The 25,368-nt window shown below is 46.4% G+C and overlaps 1 protein-coding gene across 1 annotated transcript; it reads left to right on the top strand.

Annotated features, from left to right (window-relative positions):
* The first annotated feature begins 15,135 nt into the window (after positions 1–15,135).
* Positions 15,136–25,305, top strand: LOC115144680 (aromatase). Its single transcript, XM_065002946.1, has 9 exons — positions 15,136–15,281; positions 16,102–16,252; positions 16,469–16,623; positions 18,028–18,204; positions 18,756–18,870; positions 19,034–19,148; positions 19,250–19,446; positions 19,675–19,957; positions 20,195–25,305. The coding sequence occupies exons 1-9, from the start codon at positions 15,173–15,175 to the stop codon at positions 20,432–20,434; spliced, it is 1,542 nt and encodes a 513-aa protein (XP_064859018.1). The 5' UTR covers positions 15,136–15,172; the 3' UTR covers positions 20,435–25,305.
* The last annotated feature ends 63 nt before the right edge of the window (positions 25,306–25,368 follow it).

Here is a 25,368-nt window from a genome sequence, read left to right on the forward strand (position 1 = left end):
TGCCCCCTGAATTACAAACTTGGTCATCGCAACCAAAAAAGTCTGGTGGAATCCGGACCTGTCTGGATCTCTGTGCCGTGAACAAGGCTGTTGTCCCAGATAAGTCCCCCTTGCCTACAGCCGAGGAGCTGACCTCACAATTTCATGGCTCCACAGTCTCCGCGAAGCTCGACCTGCTTCAGGGTTATCTTCAGGTGCCCCTCCACCCAGCCAGCAGAGACCTCACAGCCTTTGTCAAAACATGCTGGTGTGTTCAGATACACACGCATCCCTTTTGGACTTAGCTCCGCCCCCAGCTGCTTCCAGAAGGTGATGAGCACCATCCTCGCTGGGGTGGCAGTCTAATCTGGACGACATCGTTGTCCACAGCCCTGATCTCCACATCCATCACCATCGAACTTTAAAGCTTTTTTAGGACTGTAATTTCCTCCTCATATCGTACAATATGTGTGTCTCCTCCAGACAACAAGGCCAAGGTTATTGATGGATTCAAGACGAGGTCCCAGCTTTTAGTATAAGATAGGACGCGTTAATAACAAACACAGATCATCTGTTATGGTCTAACTTGGCAAACATAATGGTTTCATCGCTATACGAAGACATTTTGACCCACACTTCATTCTCGTCTGCGGCAAACTTGAAATATATCTTGGAGTTATTGAAAGAGATGTGTCAGATTGTGGTAGAGGGCATTCTCAATGGCCAGTGCCTGTAAGATCTTAGTTTTCAACTTACATCTACCAAATAAAATGAATAAAATATAGGTCCAGAGGGGCCTCCCGGGTGGCGCAGTGGGCGCTGTACTGCAGCTGTACTGCAGCGCCAGCTGTGCCACCAGAGACTCTGGGTTCGCGCCCAGGCTCTGTCGTAACCGGCCGCGACCGGGAGGTCCGTGGGGCGACGCACAATTGGCCTAGCGTCGTCCGGGTTAGGGAGGGCTTGGCCGGTAGGGATATCCTTGTCTCATTGCGCACCAGCGACTCCTGTGGCGGGCCCGGGCGCAGTTCACGCTAGCCAAGGTTGCCAGGTGCACGGTGTTTCCTCCGACACATTGGTGCGGCTGGCTTCCGGGTTGGATGCTCGCTGTGTTAAGTGCGGCTTGGTTGGGTTGTGTATCGGAGGACGCATGACTTTCAACCTTCGTCTCTCCCGAGCCCGTACGGGAGTTGTAGCGACAAGATAGTAGCTTCTAACAATTGGATACCACGAAATTGGGGAGAAAAAGGGGGTAAAATGTTTTTTTTTTAAATATATATATATAGGTCCAGTTATAACAACTTAACAAGTTATAATGCTTTATACATGTTATGTCAACATTGACAACATCTAAAAAGAAGCGATTACATAACTTTGGAGTTCCTTGCATTGTGGCAATACATTGATCCACATTGTAAACGGTAGGTCCACAGCCCTGGCAGAATTTCCTGATGTCAATGGTCTTGCTGCTCGGTAAGGATGTAATGCTCTTGTACTCTTGGACAACCCGACCTGAAGCACATATGCAAATGGATAAATGGCACTAAATAACACATTTACAGTATATCACTATATTCCCCCCCCACCCCCCCCCCCCCCAAAAAAAAAAATATCTAAATTAAGATTTGCCAAAGGTACCTCAACAGTGTTCAGCCATCCAAATATAGTAATCATTCACCTGGACTGCATCTTGCATCCAAACACCCAAATGTAGTTTCCATTTTAGTTACATTTCTAGAGCATGTTATGTTTTTTATAATGCATTCTATGGGTATGAAATGAAAATATGGATAGAATAGAACTACAATTTAGATGCAATGTTTGAAATGGCATGAAACACCTTTAAATATACACTTCAATATTTTCTGCTGAGGGGGGGGGGTGCTCGTGACCAAAAGTTTCAAGGTAAACACAAACTAGTGCAGTCAGGGAGGGCCTACTGAACAAGGTCACCACAGTCAGGGAGGGCCTACAGAACAAGGTCACCACAGTCAGGGAGGGCCTACAGAACAAGGTCACCACAGTCAGGGAGGGCCTACAGAACAAGGTCACCACAGTCAGGGAGGGCCTACAGAACAAGGTCACCACAGTCAGGGAGGGCCTACAGAACAAGGTCACCACAGTCAGGGAGGGCCTCCAGAACAAGGTCACCAGAGTCAGGGAGGGCCTACAGAACAAGGTCACCACAGTCAGGGAGGGCCTACAGAATTAGGTCACCACAGTCAGGGAGGGCCTACTGAACAAGGTCACCACAGTCAGGGAGGGCCTACAGAACTAGGTCACCACAGTCAGGGAGGGCCTACAGAACAAGGTCACTAGAGTCAGGGAGGGCCTACTGAACAAGGTCACCACAGTCAGGGAGGGCCTACAGAACTAGGTCACCACAGTCAGGGAGGGCCTACAGAACAAGGTCACTAGAGTCAGGGAGGGCCTACAGAACAAGGTCACCACAGTCAGGGAGGGCCTACTGAACAAGGTCACCACAGTCAGGGAGGGCCTACTGAACAAGGTCACCACAGTCAGGGAGGGCCTACAGAACAAGGTCACCACAGTCAGGGAGGGCCTACAGAACAAGGTCACCACAGTCAGGGAGGGCCTACTGAACAAGGTCACCACAGTCAGGGAGGGCCTACTGAACAAGGTCACCACAGTCAGGGAGGGCCTACTGAACAAGGTCACCACAGTCAGGGAGGGCCTACTGAACAAGGTCACCACAGTCAGGGAGGGCCTACTGAACAAGGTCACCACAGTCAGGGAGGGCCTACAGAACTAGGTCACCACAGTCAGGGAGGGCCTACAGAACAAGGTCACCACAGTCAGGGAGGGCCTACTGAACAAGGTCACCACAGTCAGGGAGGGCCTACTGAACAAGGTCACCACAGTCAGGGAGGGCCTACAGAACTAGGTCACCACAGTCAGGGAGGGCCTACAGAACAAGGTCACCACAGTCAGGGAGGGCCTACAGAACAAGGTCACCACAGTCAGGGAGGGCCTCCAGAACAAGGTCACCACAGTCAGGGAGGGCCTACTGAACAAGGTCACCACAGTCAGGGAGGGCCTACTGAACAAGGTCACCACAGTCAGGGAGGGCCTACAGAACTAGGTCACCACAGTCAGGGAGGGCCTACAGAACAAGGTCACCACAGTCAGGGAGGGCCTACTGAACAAGGTCACCACAGTCAGGGAGGGCCTACAGAACATGTCTGGGAAGACTGATTACCTGGATGGAGAATCAATGAGAAATAATCTTGTAATAGATGGTATCTAGGAGAGCCAATAGTGAGACGTACTGAATCAGAGGACAAAGTTCGAAAGCTGTTTTCTGAGGAGCTACAATTGGATCGACAGGTTGAGCTGGAATGTTCTCACCGGTCTGGGAAACCAGGGGGCAATAGTGGTGCCAATGGAACCAGACCCGGGTCAATTGTAGTGAAATTCTTCAGGTTCAAGGATAAGCTTGCAGTCCTTGAAAAATCCAATCGCCTTAAAAGGGTCTTTCCTCTTCATCAATGAGGATTTCTCTGATTCAGTCCGTCAAAGAAGAAAGGAACTAATATCGGCCAAGAAGGCTACAAGAGAACGAGGTGACATAGTATATATGAGGTATGACAAATTGATTGTTCACTGTCCCTCCCAAGGAGTAAGGAGGTGCGACCCCCCCCCCCCCCCCACACACACACACACAGCCTGAGTTTGTCTCTCTCAGATTACAACTGCCGATTCTTGTTTAGATATATAAATACTTATATTTACCAAAGAAAGGTCTGTTCATTACTCACTTGAATATATGCAGTTTAAGGAACAAAATACATGACATATGCTGTCTAGTGCAGTCAAAAAATATTCATGTATTGGCAATATCAGAGACTCGCTTGGACTCTTTTGACGATGCTGAGATCTCTATACATGGATATAATTTGTTCAGGAGGGACAGAAATAGATATGGGGGATGGAGTTGCAGTTTACATCCAGAGTCATACTCCAGCTAAACAATGTAAGGACTTAATGTTGAATGGATTAGAGGCGCTATGGGTATAGGTGCATTGACCACATTCGAAACCAATACTAGTTGGTTTCTGCTATAGGCCACCTAGTGCTGATGTTAAATATTTTGATGGAATTTGTGAAATGTTGGATAAGGTATCTGATGAAAATAGGGAAATTTATTTCTGGGGCGATGTGAATATTTTTATTTTTTAACACCAGCTGTCCAATGAGAAATAAACTTTTTTGTTCTGTTACATACTGTAGATCCAACAGGACCCAATTCCTATTGTTCTGTTACATACTGTAGATCCAACAGGACCCAATTCATTTTGTTCTGTTACATACTGTAGATCCAACAGGACCCAATTCATTTGGTTCTGTTACATACTGTAGATCCAACAGGACCCAATTCATTTTGTTCTGTTGCATTCTGTAGATCCAACAGGACCCAATTCATTTTGTTCTGTTGCATTCTGTAGATCCAACAGGACCCAATTCATTTGGTTCTGTTGATTCCAAACAGGACCCAATTAATTTGGTTCTGTTACATACTGTAGATCCAATTCATTTTGTTCTGTTGCATTCTGTAGATCCAACAGGACCCAATTCATTTTGTTCTGTTGCATTCTGTAGATCCAACAGGACCCAATTCATTTTGTTCTGTTGCATTCTGTAGATCCAACAGGACCCAATTCATTTTGTTCTGTTGCATTCTGTAGATCCAACAGGACCCAATTCATTTTGTTCTGTTGCATTCTGTAGATCCAACAGGACCCAATTCATTTTGTTCTGTTGCATTCTGTTGATCCAACAGGAAATTCATTTTGTTCTGTTACATAAAACAGACAGAATTCATTTTGTTCTGTTACATACTGTAGAAAGAGGAAATTCATTTGTTCTGTTACATACTGTAGATCAAATTACCCAATAACATACTGTAGATCCAACAGGACCCACTTCATTTTGTTCTGTTGCATTCTGTAGATCCAACAGGACCCAATTCATTTTGTTCTGTTGCATTCTGTAGATCCAACAGGAACTTGAGCTAAAAGACAGAAAGAAAAGAGGAAAAGTGGGATCAAATTACAATAACAACTTAACCATTAGCTTCAGTTCACTTTCTAAGGGTAATCAGTTCCCACTCGGGAAAAACTGGTTGAATCAATGTTGTTTCCACGTCATTTCAACCCCCCAAAATCTATGTGATGACGTTGAATCAATGTTGTTTCCACATCATTTCAACCCCCAAAAATCTGTGTGATGACGTTGAATCAATGTTGTTTCCACATCATTTCAACCCCCAAAAATCTATGTGATGACGTTGAATCAATGTTGTTTCCACGTCATTTCAACCCCAAAAATCTAACACATTGACGTTGAATCAATGTGGAACACTGATTAGATTTGCAAAAAGTAATCAACGTAAGGGAATTTTGTCTTTCTTTCATTGAGCTTTTAATCTAAACCCAATTAGTGGTTTGACTTTAATTTCCTGAGTCATTTTACATTTCTTCAGCCAAGTAGGTCCCTCTGTAGTTGTGCCAAGGACACTGCCTGCCCTCCAGGACATCTTTAGCACCCGATGTCACAGGAAGGCCAAGAAGCTTCATCAAGAACCCACCCGAGCCACGGACTGTTCACCCTGCTGCCATCTAGAAGGGGGAGACAGTCCAGGTGCTTTAAAGCTCGGACTGATAAACAGCTTCTATCTCTAGGCCAATCAGACAGTTAAACAGTCACCCTGCCCAGAACCTTAGTCACTGTTACTAGTCTGCTACCACCCAGTATACTGCCCAGAACCTTAGTCACTGTTACTAGTCTGCTATCACCCAGTATACTGCCCAGAACCTTAGTCACTGTTACTAGTCTGCTATCACCCAGTACCCTGCCCTGAACCTTAGTCACTGTTACTGACCAGCTACCACCCAGTATACTGCCCTGAACCTTAGTCACTGTTACTGACCAGCTACCACCCAGTACCCTGCCCAGAACCTTAGTCACTGTTACTAGCCTGCTATCACACAGTACCCTGCCCTGAACCTTAGTCACTGTTACTAGACGGCTACCACACGGTACTCTACCCTGCACCTTAGAGACTGCTGACCTATTTGCATAGTCATTGAACACTAGTCACTTTAATAATGTTTACATACAGTGGGGCAAAAAAGTATTTAGTCAGCCACCAATTGTGCAAGTTCTCCCACTTAAAAAGATGAGAGAGGCCTATAATTTTCATCATAGGTACACTTCAACTATACTTATTTTCCACCATAATTTGCAAATAAATTCATAAAAAATCCTACAACGTGATTTTCTGGATTTTTTTTCTAATTTTGTCTGTCATAGTTGAAGTGTACCTATGATGAAAATTACAGGCCTCTCTCATCTTTTTAAGTGGGAGAACTTGCACAATTGGTGGCTGACTAAATACTTTTTTGCCCCACTGTACTGGTTTACCCACTTCATATGTACTGTATTCTAGTCAAGGCTCATCCTATATAAATACTACTTCTGTACTGTACACACCTTTCCTATTCATATACTGTCTATACACACCATTATATATATATATATATATATATATATACAGTGCATTCAGGAAGTATTCAGACCCCTTGCCTTTTCCCACATTTTGTTAAGCTACAGCCTTATTTGAAAAAATCTCAGCAATCTACACACAATACACCATAATAACAAATTGAAAGCCAATCCTCAGTAAAAGGCACATGACAGTGCTCTTGGAGTTTCAGACCATGAGAAACAAGATTCTCTGGTCTGATGAAACCAAGATTGAGCAAAGTACAGAGAGATATTTGATGAAAATCTGCTCCAGAGCGATCAGGACCTCAAACTGGTGTGAAAGTTCACCTTCCAATGGGACAACGACCCTAAGCACACAGCCAAGACAACGCAGGAGTGGCTTCGGGACAAGTCTCTGAATGTCCATGAGTGGCCCAGCCAGAGTCTGGACTTGAACCCGATCGATAATCTCTGGTGAGACCTGAAAATAGCTGTGCAGCATCGCTCCCCATCCAGCCTGACAGAGCTTGAGAGGATTTGCAGAGAAGAACGGGGGAAACTCCCCAAATACAGGTGTACCAAGCTTGTAGCGTCATACCCTAGAAGACTCAAGGCTGTAATCAATGCTAAATGTGCTTCAACAAAGTACTGAGTAAAGGATCTGAATACTTATGTAAATGTAATATTTCCAAGGTTATTTGGTAATAAATCAGCAAAAATGTCCAAAATTCTGTTTTTGCTTTGTCATTATGGGGTATTGTGTGTAGATTGATGAGGAAAGAAAACAATTTAATCCATTTTAGAAAATGCTGTAACCTAACAAAATGTGAAAAACTCAAAGGGGTCTGAATACTTTCCGAAGATACTGTATATACAGTACCAGTCAAAAGTTTGGACAGGCCTACTCATTCAAGGGGTTTTCTTAATTTTTTACTATGTTCTACACCGTAGAATAATAGTGAAGACATCAAAACTGTGAAATAACACACATGTAATCATGGTGTAACCCCAAAAAAGTGTCAGAATATATTTTAGATTTTAGATTCTTCAAAGTAGCCACCCTTTGCCTTGATGACAGCTTTGCACACTCATTGTATTCTCTCAACCAGCTTTACCTGGAATGCTTTTCCAACAGTCTTGAAGGAGTTCCCACATATGCTGAGCACTTGTTGGCGGCTTTTCCTTCACTCTGTGGTCTAACTCATCCCAAACCATCTCAATTGGGTTTAGATTGGGTGATTGTGGAGGCTAGGTCATCTGATGCAGCACTTCATCACTCTCCTTCTTGGTCAAATAGCATTTACACAGCCTGGAGGTGTGTTGGCTCGTTGTCCTGGTGAAAAACAAATGATAGTCCCACTAAGTGCAAACCAGTTGGGATGGCGTATTGCTGGAGAATGCTGTGGTAGCCATGCTGGTTAAGTGTGCCTTGAATTCTAAATCAATCACAGACAGTGTCACCAGCAAAGCTCACGCCAGTCTAATGTTCATTGCTCGTGTTTCTTGGCCGAAGCAAGTCTCTTCTTATTATTGGTGTCCTTTAGTAGTGGTTTCTTTGCAGCTATTCGACCATGAAGACCTGATTCACACAGTCTCCTCTGAACAGTTTATGTTGAGATGTGTCTGTTACTTGAACTCTGTGAAGCATTTATTTGGGCTGCAAATTCTGAGACTGGTAACTCTAATGAACTTATCCTTCGCAACAGAGGTCACTCTGGGTCTTCCTTTCCTGTGGCGGTCCTCATGAGAGCCAATTTCATCATAGTAGTGCTTGATGGTTTTTGCAACTGCACTTGATTAAACTTTCAAAGTTCTTGAAATGTTTTGTATTGACTGACCTTCATGTCTTAAAGTAACGATGGACTGTTGTCTCTCTTTGCTTATTTGAGCTGTTCTTGTCATAATATGGTCTTGGTCTTTTACCAAATAGGGCTGTCTTCTGTATACCATCCCTACCTGTATACCACCCCTACCTGTATACCACCCCTACCTGTATGTATACCACCCCTACCTGTATACATACCACCCCTACCTGTATACCACCCCTACCTGTATACCCCCCTACCTGTATACCACCCCTACCTGTATACCACCCCTACCTGTATACCACCCCTACCTGTATACCACCCCTACCTGTATACCACCCCTACCTGTATACCACCCCTACCTGTATACCATCCCTACCTGTATACCATCCCTACCTGTATACCACCCCTACCTGTATACCACCCCTACCTGTATGTATACCACCCCTACCTGTATACATACCACCCCTACCTGTATACCACCCCTACCTGTATACCACCCCTACCTGTATACCATCCCTACCTGTATACCATCCCTACCTGTATACCACCCCTACCTGTATACCACCCCTACCTGTATGTATACCACCCCTACCTGTATACATACCACCCCTACCTGTATACCACCCCTACCTGTATACCACCCCTACCTGTATGTATACCACCCCTACCTGTATACATACCACCCCTACCTGTATACCACCCCTACCTGTATACCACCCCTACCTGTATACCACCCCTACCTGTATACCACCCCTACCTGTATACCATCCCTACCTGTATACCACCCTACCTGTATACCACCCTACCTGTATACCACCCCTACCTGTATACCACCCTACCTGTATACCACCCCTACCTGTATACCACCCCTACCTGTATACCATCCCTACCTGTATACCACCCCTACCTGTATACCACCCCTACCTGTATACCACCCCTACCTGTATACCACCCCTACCTGTATACCATCCCTACCTGTATACCATCCCTACCTGTATACCATCCCTACCTGTATACCACCCCTACCTGTATACCACCCCTACCTGTATGTATACCACCCCTACCTGTATACATACCACCCCTACCTGTATACCACCCCTACCTGTATACCACCCCTACCTGTATACCACCCCTACCTGTATACCACCCCTACCTGTATACCATCCCTACCTGTATACCATCCCTACCTGTATACCACCCCCTACCTGTATACCACCCCTACCTGTATGTATACCACCCCTACCTGTATACATACCACCCCTACCTGTATACCACCCCTACCTGTATACCACCCCTACCTGTATGTATACCACCCCTACCTGTATACATACCACCCCTACCTGTATACCACCCTACCTGTATACCACCCCTACCTGTATACCACCCCTACCTGTATACCACCCCTACCTGTATGTATACCACCCCTACCTGTATACATACCACCCCTACCTGTATACATACCACCCCTACCTGTATACCACCCCTACCTGTATACATACCACCCCTACCTGTATACCACCCCTACCTGTATACCACCCCTACCTGTGTACCATCCCTACATGTATACCACCCCTACCTGTATACCTATTTGTATACCTACCTGTATACCACCCCTACCTGTATACCTACCTGTATACCACCCCTACCTGTATACCTACCTGTATACCACCCCTACCTGTATACCTACCTGTATACCACCCCCTACCTGTATACCACCCCTACCTGTATACCACCCCCTACCTGTATACCACCCCTACCTGTATACCACCCCTACCTGTATACCTACCTGTATACCACCCCCTACCTGTATACCTACCTGTATACCACCCCTACCTGTATACCACCCCTACCTGTATACCTACCTGTATACCTACCTGTATACCACCCCTACCTGTATACCACCCTACCTGTATACCTACCTGTATACCACCCCTACCTGTATACCTACCTGTATACCACCCTTACCTGTATACCACCCCTACCTGTATACCACCCCTACCTGTATACCTACCTGTATACCCCCTACCTGTATACCCCCTACCTGTATACCACCCCCTACCTGTATACCACCCCTACCTGTATACCACCCCTACCTGTATACCACCCCTACCTGTATACCTACCTGTATACCTACCTGTATACCACCCCTACCTGTATACCTACCTGTATACCTACCTGTATACCTACCTGTATACCCCCCCTACCTGTATACCAACCCTACCTGTATACCTACCTGTATACCACCCCTACCTGTATACCCACCTGGTCACAACTGATTTGCTTAAACCCATTAAAAAGGGAAGGAATTGCACTGTTTAACTTTTAACAAGGCACACTGTCACGAATATCACCGAAGGTGGCTCCCCCTTCCCGTTCGAGTGGCGCTCGGCGGTCGTTGTCGCTGGTCTACTAGCTGCTACCGAAGGTGGCTCCCCCTTCCCGTTCGGGTGGCGCTCGGCGCTCGTCGTCGCCGGTCTACTAGCTGCTACCGAAGGTGGCTCCCCCTTCCCGTTCGGGTGGCACTCAGCGGTCATCGTCGCCGGTCTACTAGCTGCTACCGATCCCTTTCTCCCCTTTTCGTTTTGTTTAGTCTAATTGGTTTCACCTGTTCCTTGTTGTTTTTTTTGGGGTTGGGGTTATTTAAGTTCGATTAGCCCGCCTGGGTACGTGCGGGCTTGTTTGCTGTTTTGTCAAGGAGTGTTCCTGGTTTTTGTTGGGATTGTCGCTGTACAGCGTACGTACCAGTTAGTACATTGTTGGAGTGTTTTGCGCCTGTGTTTCGGCGTCACCCGTTTGTGCGCTGTTACTGTACGGAGAATAAAGCGTTTCCTCTGCCCTCTGCGCCTGACTCCACACCCATCACTCTTCGAGCGTTACACACACCTGTTAATTGAAATGCATTCCAGGTGACTACCTCATGAAGCTGGTTGAGAGAATGCCAAGAGTGTGCAAAGCTGTCATCAAGGCAAAGGGTAGCTTCTTTGAAGAATCTCAAATATAAAATATATGATGATTTCTTTAACACTTTTTTTGGTTACTACATGATTCCATGTGTGTTATTATTTCATAGGTTTGATGTCTTCACTATTATTCTACAATGTAGAAAATATGATAAAATAAAGAAAACCCCTTGAATGAGTAGGTGTGTCCAAACTTTAGACTGGTATATATATATATATATACATATATATCAGTGGAGGCTGCTGATGGAAAGACGGCTCATAGTAATGGTTGGAACACGTGTTTGCTGTATTTGAACACCTTCTCAGTGTTTTTAGATGATTTGTGTTGTCTAGTATGCTACACTGAATGTACAAAACATTAGGAACACCTTCCTAATATTGAGTTGCACCCACCCACTTTTTTGCCCTCTGAACAGCCTCAATTTGTCAGGGCATGGACGCTGTTGTCGAAAGCGTTCCACCGGAATACTGGCCCATGTTGACTCTACAAGGTGTTCCACAGGAATACTGGCCCATGTTGACTCTACAAGGTGTTCCACAGGAATACTGGCCCATGTTGACTCCAATGCTTCCCACAGTTGTGTCAAGTTGGCTGAATGTCCTTTGGATGGTTGACCATTCTTGATACACTGTTGACCGTGAAAAAAAAGTGCGCCTGGCACTTACTACCATACCCCGTTCAAAGGCACTTAAATCTTTTGTCTTGTCCATTCACCCTCTGAATGCCCCCCCCCCCCCCCACCACAATCCATGTCTCAACTTTCTCAAGGCTTAAAAATACTTCTTTAACATGTCTCCTCCCCTTCATCAACACGGATTGAAGTGGATTTAAAAAGTGACATCAATACAGGATCATGGCCCAGGTTGCATGAAACACCGTAAGTTCATTTTCCTCTCATCTTTTCCCTTAAAGTTTCCTTAACTCTAAGTCAGTTGCACAAAGCATTTTGATGTGAAATTCCCTCTTAAATTAAATGAAAAAGTTAAGGGTGCCAATGAGGTCCCAGAACTCCTTCATTCAGCATGGATATCAATGTAAACAGCAATTGTGGAGGTGAATGTTGATTTCATCTGCTCTGGTTACCAAAGGAAAACATCAACCAGCTAGCTACTAAGCTAAACAATGTAAGGTGAACGGCTAGAAAGCTAGCTGGCTAGTTAGCTATAGCTACTCTGTAAGTTAGCTTGACATGCTAGAAAGTCATAGAAACAAGTTGTGAAAAAAAATGACTATCTTCTGAAGCAATTTGGTTATCCTGACTGGATTGTAGAAGTTCTATTTTGTTATATCACAAAATATGATATGTGATATGATCAATTTAGCCTCAGATTATATTAAATACGATTATATCAGCACTCCTACCTTTGAGAAGCTTTGTGAATACGGGCCAAGAACTATAGGAACATTCTTAAGTGTATTCTCTCAAGAAGCCCTCTCTAAGTTGATGCCTAGTCTCTATGGCAACCAGGAAGATGCCAAATACCTTTTCCCTCTCCACCATTGTGCCATGTCTGGCCATGACACAAAAGCCTCCAGCATCATTAAGACCATGTCTTAATCAGTGACAGAATCAGGCATTCAGAGGGAGTGAACTGGAATGACCCTGCAGGTTAGACTACATGGATTTCTCTGTCTCTCTCGCTCTCTGTTTAACTGTGTTTTACTTTCAATTGACTGTCTCTGTGCCCTGCTGTATATAGCTTGTATATCACCGCTGAGTAACTATCAACATCTAAGGGCGGCAGGTAGCCTAGTGGTTAGAGCATTGGGGCCTGTAACTGAAAGGTTGCTGGATCAAATCCCTGAGCTGACAAGGTAAAAAATCTGTAGTTCTGTAGTTAACCGACTGTTCTCTGGGTGCTGAAAGACAGCCTCATGCACCTTTCAAACCCACAGGGTTTGGGTTAAATGCGCAAGACGCATTCAGTTGTATAACTGACTAGGTAGGTCTTTCCCTTCTCCAACTTATTGACAGACAGGGGCAAATGTATTAACATTTCTTCTGTTGTAAATTTGCTGGATAAAAACCCTATTGTTATCCTCAAATTAGCTGGGTCAGTCTGACCTGTTTAATTTATTTCTTTCTTCAGTTGATGAATTATACGGTGGTTCGCTTTCTTTTGAAGGTTAAGTGAGCCTGTTTCAATCAAAATGAAAGACCTACGGTCATACTTGAGAGACCAGGTCTACTCTATAATCTCCAACATGAAGTCTTTTTTTTGTGTTCACTTTGGGGTATACTTTTCCAGTTAAAAGGTAGCCAGGCCCTTCACTATAGCTCTATTGTTTTGCTTTGGCAGTCTTTTTGGTGAGAGGTTCATGCATTTAACGGCACTTGAGGGCTTAAATTGGTAGTGTAACCAAGCAACCGGTAAGTTGATATTCAACAGCTTGGATGCCTGTGATTTATCAGATAAAAGAATACTGATCATCTTTAAAACCAACCAGGAGCAGAAACAGGGGCACAGGAGTGGCTACACAGGAGACGGACACAAACTGTAGCCAGGCTAGCGGCAGACTACTCTGGGGCAGTCCAGGATGAGAGCGGTGGGTATTATCCTTTTCCTACATCATGACAATTCTATAAATAAGGGGGAACTTTTTGTCTGTATGTTCTAACTAACTAGAGGGAATTGTTTTCTCTCTGAGGAACAAGAAGTGTCAAGAGGGATATTCTTGAAAAGAGGCCTATAAAGCCTATAACAGAATATCATTGAAATTTGTACAATTTTAAACATAAAACTAAAAATCTGTATTATACAATGTTACAGCAAACGAACCGTGTCTTCTAGAGGGGACGATGACGAGAACAAAGATGACCAAGTTTCTCCGATAGATAAAGAAACAACAGCATTAGTACATTCTGCTAAAATGACAGACACCTCAGCCTTCCCCTCTGGTTTCAGAAGGTTCTAATATCTTTGATGTCTAATTTACTCAACTCTAGCCTTGGTAAGACATCTGGAACTGTACATAGCAAATAGTACAACTGGTCAACTTAAAAAGCTTTCGTTGGTTGTGTTATGGTTACCGTGTTCACATGTTGTACCAACCCCATAGGACAAGGACAGGAGAAATATTTAAAAGGGGATGAAAAGAGAGCAAGGGTTGTCACGGAGTTTAAGGCTTTTGTTTTGACAATTTGAATCCTCCTGGTTACGTCCCAAATGGCACCCTATTCCCTATTTAGTGTACTACTTTAAACCAGGACCTATAGCACCCTATTCCCTATTTAGTGCACTACTTTAAACCAGGACCTATAGCACCCTATTCCCTATTTAGTGCACTACTTTAAACCAGGACCTATAGCACCCTATTCCCTATTTAGTGCACTACTTTTAACCAGGACCTATAGCGCCCTATTCCCTATTTAGTGCACTACTTTTAACCAGGACCTATAGGGTTCTGGTAAAAAAAATATTTAAAAAAGTGTCCACTACATTGGGTGTAATTTGGTTCTGGAAATTCAGGGTGATTCAATACATATACCGTAAACTCTTAGAAGCCTTTTTTCTTCGGCTGTCCCAATAGATAAGCGACAACTACTTCGGTGAGGTGCAAATCAAATCAGATGTTTTATTTGTCACATACACACATGGTTAGCAGATGTTATTTCTTTCTTCAGATGATGAATTATACGGTGGTTCGCTTTCTTTTGAAGGTTAAGTGAGCCTGTTTCAATCAAAATGAAAGACCTACGGTCATACTTGAGAGACCAGGTCTACTCTATAATCTGTGGGACATGTTTTTACTTTTTAAAATATTTAACCAGGTAGTCTCCTTGAAGTAAGTCAGAAGACCTTTTTCCCTGGGGGGGGGGAGAGAGAGAGAGAGATAAAATTTGGAAGGAGAATAATCAATAGCAGAGTGCTCCAGCTGTCATCATAACACAGCAGCCTCCAGACCTCCTCACTGTAATGGCTACCCGTATAGTGGATGACACTAGCGTGTCTGGAGTCCTGCTGCTGCTGCTCTGTCTCCTGCTCATCACGGCCTGGTGCTTCACTAACGCCTCACACATACCAGGTAAGACCAATGATGTGTGAATGTGTCTACGGGGGAGGGGGGGGACACACACACACACACACACAGCCACTCTCTCTTCGTCTAACAACTATCACCACTGTGTAATATGAAATGTCATAATGTACGGGGGGGGACACACACACACAGCCACTCTCTCTTCGTCTAACAACTATCACCACTGTGTAATATGAAATGTCATAATGTACGGGGACACACACACACACAGCCACTCTCTCTTCGTCTAACAACTATCACCACTGTGTAATATGAAATGTCATAATGTACGGGGACACACACACACACAGCCACTCTCTCTTCGTCTAACAACTATCACCACTGTGTAATATGAAATGTCATAATGTACGGGGGGGGGGGGGGGGACACACACACACACAGCCACTCTCTCTTCGTCTAACAACTATCACCACTGTGTAATATGAAATGGCATAATGTACGGGGGGGGACACACACACAGCCACTCTCTCTTCGTCTAACAACTATCACCACTGTGTAATATGAAATGGCATAATGTACGGGGACACACACACACACAGCCACTCTCTCTTCGTCTAACAACTATCACCACTGTGTAATATGAAATGTCATAATGTCTTTTTTTTTGTTTGATCGAAGATGAAACCTTTTGAGGTTTAATACATTTTGGAATTGTATCTCTAATATCTCATATAAAAGTTGATAGCCAATAGTTCACTAGAAAGACCTTGGCTATTCATCTAATATAACGGTTATTACTGTAAAACGGTGGCAAGTAGCAATCCTGTACTAACCTGCGTCTCTACTGTACGTGCCTCTATGGCAGGTCCTTTCTTCTGGGCTGGTCTGGGTCCAATCCTGTCCTACTCTCGGTTCATCTGGAGTGGGATAGGAACAGCCTGTAACTACTACAACAAGAGATATGGGAGTATGGTTCGGGTCTGGATCAACGGAGAAGAGACTCTCATTCTTAGCAAGTAAGTTCTGTTGAAATGTAATTGGAAAATACTCCACTCATTCAGTTCGGTGGGGGTAGGGGGTGATATTCATCAAGCGTCTCAGAGGAGATCTAAGATCCTCTACCTCCGATGTCCGTTCATTATCATTGAAAAAGTACAAACTTATCCAAGATCAGCACTACTTGTTTGAGACTCTCTATTTATGACACTCTTGGTCTCTCACTCTTGCTGCAGGTCCTCTGCTGTCTACCATGTCCTGAAGAGTGCCCACTACACAGCCCGGTTCGCCAGTAAACGAGGACTGCAGTGTATCGGGATGGACGGGAGAGGTATCATCTTTAACAGTGACATCCCACTCTGGAAAAAAATGAGGACATATTTTGCGAAAGGTAAACGACAGAGACTTGAAGTTTATTTATTACATGATTATCTAACTCACTAACATTTGACTCACTCTTACTAGATGTCAAATTAATTTATGTTCTGGTCTGATACAGGGTTGGGATCAATTCCATTTAAAATCAAATCATATTGTATTTGTCATATGCGCTGAATACAACAGACCTTACCGTGAAATACTTACTTACAAGCCCTTAACCAACAATGCAGTTCAAGAAAGAGTTAAGAAAATATTTACCAAATAAACTCAAGTAAAAAATAATACAAAGTAACATAATAAAATAACAATAATGACGCTATATACAGGGTGTACCGGTACAGAATTCATGTGTGGTGGTACAGGTTAGTCGATACTCTACCGTTCAAAAGTTTGGGGTCACTTAGAAATGTTCTTGTTTTTGAAAGAAAAGCACATTTTTTGTCTATTAACATAACATCAAATTGATCAGAAATACAGTGTAGACAGTAATGTTAATGTTGTAATTTACTATTGTAGCTGGAAACAGCAGATTTTTTCAAATGTAATATCTACATAGGAGTACAGAGGCCCATTATCAGCAACCATCACTCCTGTGTTCCAATGGCACGTTGTGTTAGCTAATCCAAGTTTATAATTTTAAAAGGCTAATTTATCAATAGAAAACCCTTTTACAATTATGTTAGCACAGCTGAAAACTGTTGTTCTGATTAAAGAAGCAATAAAACTGTCCTTCTTTAGGCTAGTTGAGTATCTGGAGCATCAGCATTTGTGGGTTCGATTACAGGCTCAAAATGTCAAAAAACAAATAACATTCTTCTGAAAATCATCAGTCTTTTCTTGTTTTGAAAAATGAAGGCTATTACATGCGAGAAATTGCCAAGAAACTGAAGATCTCGTACAACGCTGTGTACTACTCCCGTCACAGAACAGCGCAAACTGGCTCTAACCAGAATTGAAAGAGGAGTGGGAGGCCCCAGTGCACAACTGAGCAAGAGGACAAGTACATTAGAGTGTCTAGTTTGAGAAACAGATGCCTCACAAGTCCTCAACTGGCAGCTTCATTAAAAAAGTACCCGCAAAACATCAGCCTCAACGTCAACCGTGAAGAGGAAACTCCAGGATGCTGGCCTTCTAGACAGTTACTCTGTCCAGAGGCTGTGTTATTTTGCCCATCTTAATCTTTTATTTTTAATGGCCAGTCTGAGATATGGATTTTTCTTTGCAACTCTGCCTAGAAGGCTAGCATCCTGGTGTTTTGTGTGTCCTGGTGTTTTGCGGGTACTATTTCATGTAAATAGTCCGGTGCCCATTTTTATTAATTGTATAGGGTGATTTCAATTCACTCAATGGAATTCTTCCTGAATTGTCTGAATTGAAATGGAATTGAGCCCATCCTTGGTGTTGTGTGTGTCAGCTCTGACAGGGCCTGGTCTGCAGCGGACAGTAGGGATCTGTGTGAGTGCAACAGACAGGCACCTGGAGCGTCTGCAGGAGATGACTGACCCCTCTGGACACGTAGATGTTCTCAACCTGCTGAGATGCATCGTAGTGGACATTTCTAACAAACTGTTCCTCAGGGTGCCTCTCAATGGTCAGTGGCAGGGTGCGTGTGTGCGGGGGGAGGGGTTTGTCTGTGTGGGTGTGCCTGCATGCATGTGGGGACGTCTGTTCTCTGTCCTGGCACCCCAATGGTGGAATCAGCTTCCCCCTGAAGCTAGGACAGCAGAGTCCCTGCCCATCTTCCAGAAACATCTGAAACCCTACCTCTTCAAAGAGTAACTTAAATAATACCCCCCTTCTCACATCAATCCCTCCCACCCCTTTACTAGCTCTGACTTTGCTGATAGCTACTTTATTCAGGAAAAGTGTACATACTATGACTGTGATATGTGGTTGTCCCACCTGGCTATCTTAAGATGAATACATTAACTGTTAGTGGCTCAGGATAAGAGAGTATGTTAAATGACTCACTACTGTAAGTAGCTCTGGGTAAGAGTCTGTTAAACGACTCACTACTGTTAGTAGCTCTGGATAAGAGTCTGCTAAACGACTCACTACTGTCAATGTAATGTAAATGGACATCCTTAACACATTGAATTATGCCAAGCTTTGACTGTGTGCCTTGTACTTTATGTAACTCAGAGAAAGAGCTGCTATTGAAGATTCAACACTACTTTGACACCTGGCAAACGGTTCTGATCAAGCCTGATATCTTCTTCAAATGTGGATGGATGTACAAGAGGCATCAACAAGCAGCGTAAGTTCACACATGCACTTAAAGTCTCTATGTGGTCACTGGTGACGGTCACTGGTGATGGTCACTCGTCGGGGGGGGGGGGGGGGTTGCGTAAATGAAGGTGTGTAGTAGTTTTGTAGAAGGTGTGTAAGTTTAATCAAGTGTTTTGACGTCTCGTCTCTAGCAAGGAGCTACAGGACGTGATGGAAAGCCTTATCGAAACCAAAAGAAGAATTATCAGTGAAGCTGAAAAACTGGATGATGATATTGACTTCACCTCAGAACTCATCTTCGCCCAGGTCTGTTCTGCTGATTAATTGAAATCATATCATTGTATAGGGTGTCACTAAGAGAAACCTGTCAATCTTCCACTCTCTCGGTGTGTGTGTGTGTTGACCAGAACCATGGAGAGCTGTCGGCGGACGACGTGAGACAGTGTGTGTTGGAGATGGTGATAGCAGCCCCAGACACTCTGTCCATCAGTCTGTTCTTCATGCTCATGCTGCTGAAGCAGAACCCTGAGGTGGAGATGAGGATTGTAGAGGAGATCAGCACTCTCATAGGTGACTATGCTCACACCTTTCAAATAAAGGGGGTGTCAACAGTTAGGTGGAATTTCTAATAATATATAATATATGCCACATAGCAGATGATTTTATCCAAAGCGACGGGAATTTACAGTACAGTGAGTGCATCTATTTTTAGTATATGTTAATGATCTCTGCGGGACCCACAATCTTGCTGGCACCATACTCTTACTCTCTGAGCCACCCTTGACTAATAATTGAGACAAATATCTCACGGATGACAAATTATATCTTTTAGGCACACCATGCTGACAATCTCATGTTCACTTCTATCCACAGGAGAGAAGGATGTAATGACAGTTGACTTCCAGAACTTCAGAGTGCTGGAGAGTTTTATCAATGAATCCATGAGGTTCCATCCTGTGGTAGACTTCACCATGAGGAAGGCGCTGGAAGATGACGTCATCGATGGGACCAAGGTTTCCAAGGGAACCAACATCATCCTCAACATAGGGCTCATGCACAAAACTGAGTTCTTCCCCAAACCCAATGAATTCAGCTTGGAAAACTTTGATAAAACTGTAAGTGAGAGTTGGGGTGGTCCTAATTGCTTAAAAGCATTGCATTGCAAACTGTTGTCATAATTGATGGACAGGTCTGTGAAATTATTCAGAAGTAGCATGTGGTTTACCTGGTTCCAGATCTGTTTGTGTCGTCTTGCCAACTCCATTGATTCATGCCGAACATTATAACGACCATAAGACAGCACAAACCGATCTGGTACCAGGCTATGGTTGACCTCTCCTTTTTTCCATCAGGTGCCCAGTCGTTTCTTCCAGCCATTCGGCTGTGGCCCCCGCTCCTGTGTGGGTAAACACATTGCCATGATGATGATGAAGGCTGTCCTGGTGACGCTGTTGTCGCGGTACACGGTGTGTCCTCGTCATGGCAACACACTGAGCAGCATCAGGCAGACAAACAACCTGTCACAGCAACCCGTGGAGGATGAACACAGTCTGGCAATGAGGTTCATACCAAGACAGATGACCATAACCTAACCACAACCACTACTGACCACAACCACTACTGACCACAACCACTACTGACCACAACCACTATTGACCACAACCACTATTGACCACAACCACTACTGACCACAACCACCACTACTGACCACAACCACCACTACTGACCACAACCACTACTGACCACAACCACTACTGACCACAACCACTACTGACCACAACCACTATTGACCACAGCCACTATTGACCACAACCACTACTGACCACCACCACCACTACTGACCACAACCACCACTACTGACCACAACCACTACTGACCACAACCACTACTGACCACCACCACCACTACTGACCACAACCACCACTACTGATCACAGCCACTACTGACCACTACAACCAATATAACCTGTCCTGATCCACAGCAACCTGTTAAGAATGAACATGAACACAACCTGACCATGAGGGTCATACCCAGAATGACACAAGCAGCCTCCACTGACCACAACCAGCCACCACTGACCACAACCAGCCTCCACTGACCACAACCAGCCTCCACTGACCACAACCAGCCACCACTGACCACAACCAGTCACCACTGACCTAGAACCAGCCTCCACTGACCACAACCAGCCTCCACTGACCACAACCAGGCACCACTGACCACAACCAGGCACCACTGACCACAACCAGGCACCACTGACCACAACCAGCCACCACTGACCACAACCAGTCACCACTGACCTAGAACCAGCCTCCACTGACCACAACCAGCCTCCACTGACCACAACGGGTCACCACTAACCACAACCAGCCACCAGCCACCACTGACCACAACCAGCCTCCACTGACCACAACCAGGCACCACTGACCACAACCAGGCACCACTGACCACAACCAGGCACCACTGACCACAACCAGCCACCACTGACCACAACCAGCCTCCACTGACCACAACCGGTCACCACTAACCACAACCATCCACCAGCCACCACTGACCACAACCAGCCTCCAATGACCACAACCAGCCACCACTGACCACAACCAGCCACCACTGACCACAACCAGTCACCAGCCTCCACTGACCACAATCAGCCTCCACTGACCACAACCAGCCACCAGCCACCACTGACCACAACCAGTCACCAGCCTCCACTGACCACAACCAGCCGCCACTGACCACAACCGGCCAGTTACCACTGACCACAACCAGCCTCCACTGACCTAGAACCAGCCTCCACTGACCACAACCAGCCTCCACTGACCACAACCGGTCACCACTGACCACAATCAGCCTCCACTGACCACAACCAGCCTCCACTGACCACAACCAGCCTCCACTGACCACAACCGGTCACCAGCCACCACTGACCACAACTGGTCACCACTGACCACGACCAGCCACCACAACCAGCCTCCACTGACCACAACTAGCCACCACTGACCACAACCAGTCACCACTGACCACAACCAGCCACCACTGACCACAACCAGCCACCACTGACCACAACCAGCCACCACTGACCACAACCAGCCACCACTGACCACAACCAGCCACCACAACCAGCCACCACTGACCACAACCGGCCAGTTACCACTGACCACAACCAGCCTCCACTGACCACAACCAGCCACCACTGACCATAACCAGTCACCACTGACCACAACCAATCACCACTGACCACAACCGGCCAGTTACCACTGACCACAACCAGCCTCCACTGACCTAGAACCAGCCTCCACTGACCACAACCAGCCTCCACTGACCACAACCAGCCACCACTGACCACAACCAGTCACCACTGACCACAACCAGTCACCAGCCACCACTGACCACAACCACAACCAGCCACCACTGACCACAACCAGCCACCAGCCTCCACTGACCACAACCAGTCACCAGCCACCACTGACCACAACCGGTCACCACTGACCACAGCCAGCCACCAGCCTCCACTGACCACAACCAGCCATCACTGACCACAACCAGCCTCCACTGACCACAACCAGCCACCACTGACCACAACCAGCCACCACTGACCACAACCAGTCACCACTGACCACAACCAATCACCACTGACCACAACCGGCCAGTTACCACTGACCACAACCAGTCACCACTGACCACAACCAGTCACCAGCCACCACTGACCACAACCAGCCACCACTGACCACAACCAGCCACCAGCCTCCACTGACCACAACCAGTCACCAGCCACCACTGACCACAACCGGTCACCACTGACCACAGCCAGCCACCAGCCACCACTGACCACAACCAGCCTCCACTGACCACAACCAGGCACCACTGACCACAACCAGGCACCACTGACCACAACCAGCCACCACTGACCACAACCAGCCACCACTGACCACAACCAGCCTCCACTGACCACAACCGGTCAACACTAACCACAACCATCCACCAGCCACCACTGACCACAACCAGCCTCCACTGACCACAACCAGCCACCACTGACCACAACCAGCCACCACTGACCACAACCAGTCACCAGCCTCCACTGACCACAATCAGCCTCCACTGACCACAACCAGCCACCAGCCACCACTGACCACAACCAGTCACCAGCCTCCACTGACCACAACCAGCCGCCACTGACCACAACCGGCCAGTTACCACTGACCATAACCAGCCTCCACTGACCTAGAACCAGCCTCCACTGACCACAACCAGCCTCCACTGACCACAACCGGTCACCACTGACCACAATCAGCCTCCACTGACCACAACCAGCCTCCACTGACCACAACCAGCCTCCACTGACCACAACCGGTCACCAGCCACCACTGACCACAACTGGTCACCACTGACCACGACCAGCCACCACAACCAGCCTCCACTGACCACAACTAGCCGCCACTGACCACAACCAGTCACCACTGACCACAACCAGCCACCACTGACCACAACCAGCCGCCACTGACCACAACCAGCCGCCACTGACCACAACCAGCCACCACTGACCACAACCAGCCACCACTGACCACAACCAGCCACCACAACCAGCCACCACTGACCACAACCGGCCAGTTACCACTGATCACAACCAGCCTCCACTGACCTAGAACCAGCCTCCACTGACCACAACCAGCCTCCACTGACCACAACCAGCCACCACTGACCATAACCAGTCACCACTGACCACAACCAATCACCACTGACCACAACCGGCCAGTTACCACTGACCACAACCAGCCTCCACTGACCTAGAACCAGCCTCCACTGACCACAACCAGCCTCCACTGACCACAACCAGCCTCCACTGACCACAACCAGCCACCACTGACCACAACCAGTCACCAGCCACCACTGACCACAACCACAACCAGCCACCACTGACCACAACCAGCCACCACTGACCACAACCAGCCACCAGCCTCCACTGACCACAACCAGTCACCAGCCACCACTGACCACAACCGGTCACCACTGACCACAGCCAGCCACCAGCCTCCACTGACCACAACCAGCCACCACTGACCACAACCAGCCTCCACTGACCACAACCAGCCACCACTGACCACAACCAGCCACCACTGACCACAACCAGCCACCAGCCTCCACTGACCACAACCAGTCACCAGCCACCACTGACCACAACCGGTCACCACTGACCACAGCCAGCCACCAGCCTCCACTGACCACAACCAGCCACCACTGACCACAACCAGCCTCCACTGACCACAACCAGCCACCACTGACCACAACCAGCCACCACTGACCACAACCAGTCACCACTGACCACAACCAATCACCACTGACCACAACCGGCCAGTTACCACTGACCACAACCAGTCACCACTGACCACAACCAGTCACCAGCCACCACTGACCACAACCACAACCAGCCACCACTGACCACAACCAGCCACCAGCCTCCACTGACCACAACCAGTCACCAGCCACCACTGACCACAACCGGTCACCACTGACCACAGCCAGCCACCAGCCTCCACTGACCACAACCAGCCACCACTGACGACAACCATCCCCCACTGACCACAGCCGGCCTCCACTGACCACAAGCGGCCCCCACTGACCACAACCGGCCTTCACTGATCATAACCAGCCACCACTGACCACAACCGGCCTCCGTTGGCCACAACCAGCCTCCACTGACCACAACCAGCCATCACTGACCACAACCAGCCCCCACTGACCACAGCCGGCCTCCACTGACCACAAGCGGCCTCCACTGACCACAACCGGCCTTCACTGATCATAACCAGCCACCACTGACCACAACCGGCCTCCGTTGGCCACAACCAACCTCCACTGACCGCAACCAGCCACCACTGACCATATCCACTGACCTGGTCGGTGGAGGAGAATGACCACAACCAACACTGACTTTTACCTCTGACCATAACCAGGACTGACCACAACCATCAATAATCTGACCACAACCAACACTGACCAAACTGACCTCACCACAACCAACGCCAACCACACTGACCTGACAGGTGGAGGATGAACACAGCCTGACCATGCCCAGAATGATCACACATTTTACTGGCCACTTGATCACAACAGCTGAGACACATCTAGCACTGACCATATACATGTAAATACATGAGTTACCAAGACTGTACAATGTACAGATATGGGATCAGGTACTACTACTGCTGGGCTATAGTCAATACTTTTTCTGTTTAAAGGCTACTATCCCACAACTATAATACAGTATTGCTACACTAGACTACATTTTCAACACTAGTCTGTGCATTTTTCTACTTATTTTCTTGTTGTAAAATTACAATTTCTAGTTGTTTTTAAAACCATGTCATTAAAAGTGTATAAAGAATAGTTTGTATCATGTGCATAACTACTGTAAACATTTACTCAATAAAATTACAATTGTGTAATAAATATCTTTGTAAAACAATTGTTATCCTCAGGTCTTGAATCTTAAACCTCTTTTGATATGGTTAATTGATATGGTTTGATA

This window comes from Oncorhynchus nerka, linkage group LG17, assembly GCF_034236695.1.
Source record: "Oncorhynchus nerka isolate Pitt River linkage group LG17, Oner_Uvic_2.0, whole genome shotgun sequence".
NCBI classification, from domain to species: Eukaryota; Metazoa; Chordata; class Actinopteri; order Salmoniformes; family Salmonidae; genus Oncorhynchus; species Oncorhynchus nerka.

What these genes read in the sequence shown, in the direction of transcription:
- LOC115144680 (XM_065002946.1), top strand. Translation starts at nt 15,173, where the DNA reads ATGGCTACCCGTATAGTGGATGACACTAGCGTGTCTGGAGTCCTGCTG. An exon ending in GAGACTCTCATTCTTAGCAA is followed by an intron (nt 16,253 to 16,468) that starts GTAAGTTCTGTT and finishes CTCTTGCTGCAG; the next exon opens with GTCCTCTGCTGTCTACCATG. An exon ending in CCTCAGGGTGCCTCTCAATG is followed by an intron (nt 18,205 to 18,755) that starts GTCAGTGGCAGG and finishes TATGTAACTCAG; the next exon opens with AGAAAGAGCTGCTATTGAAG.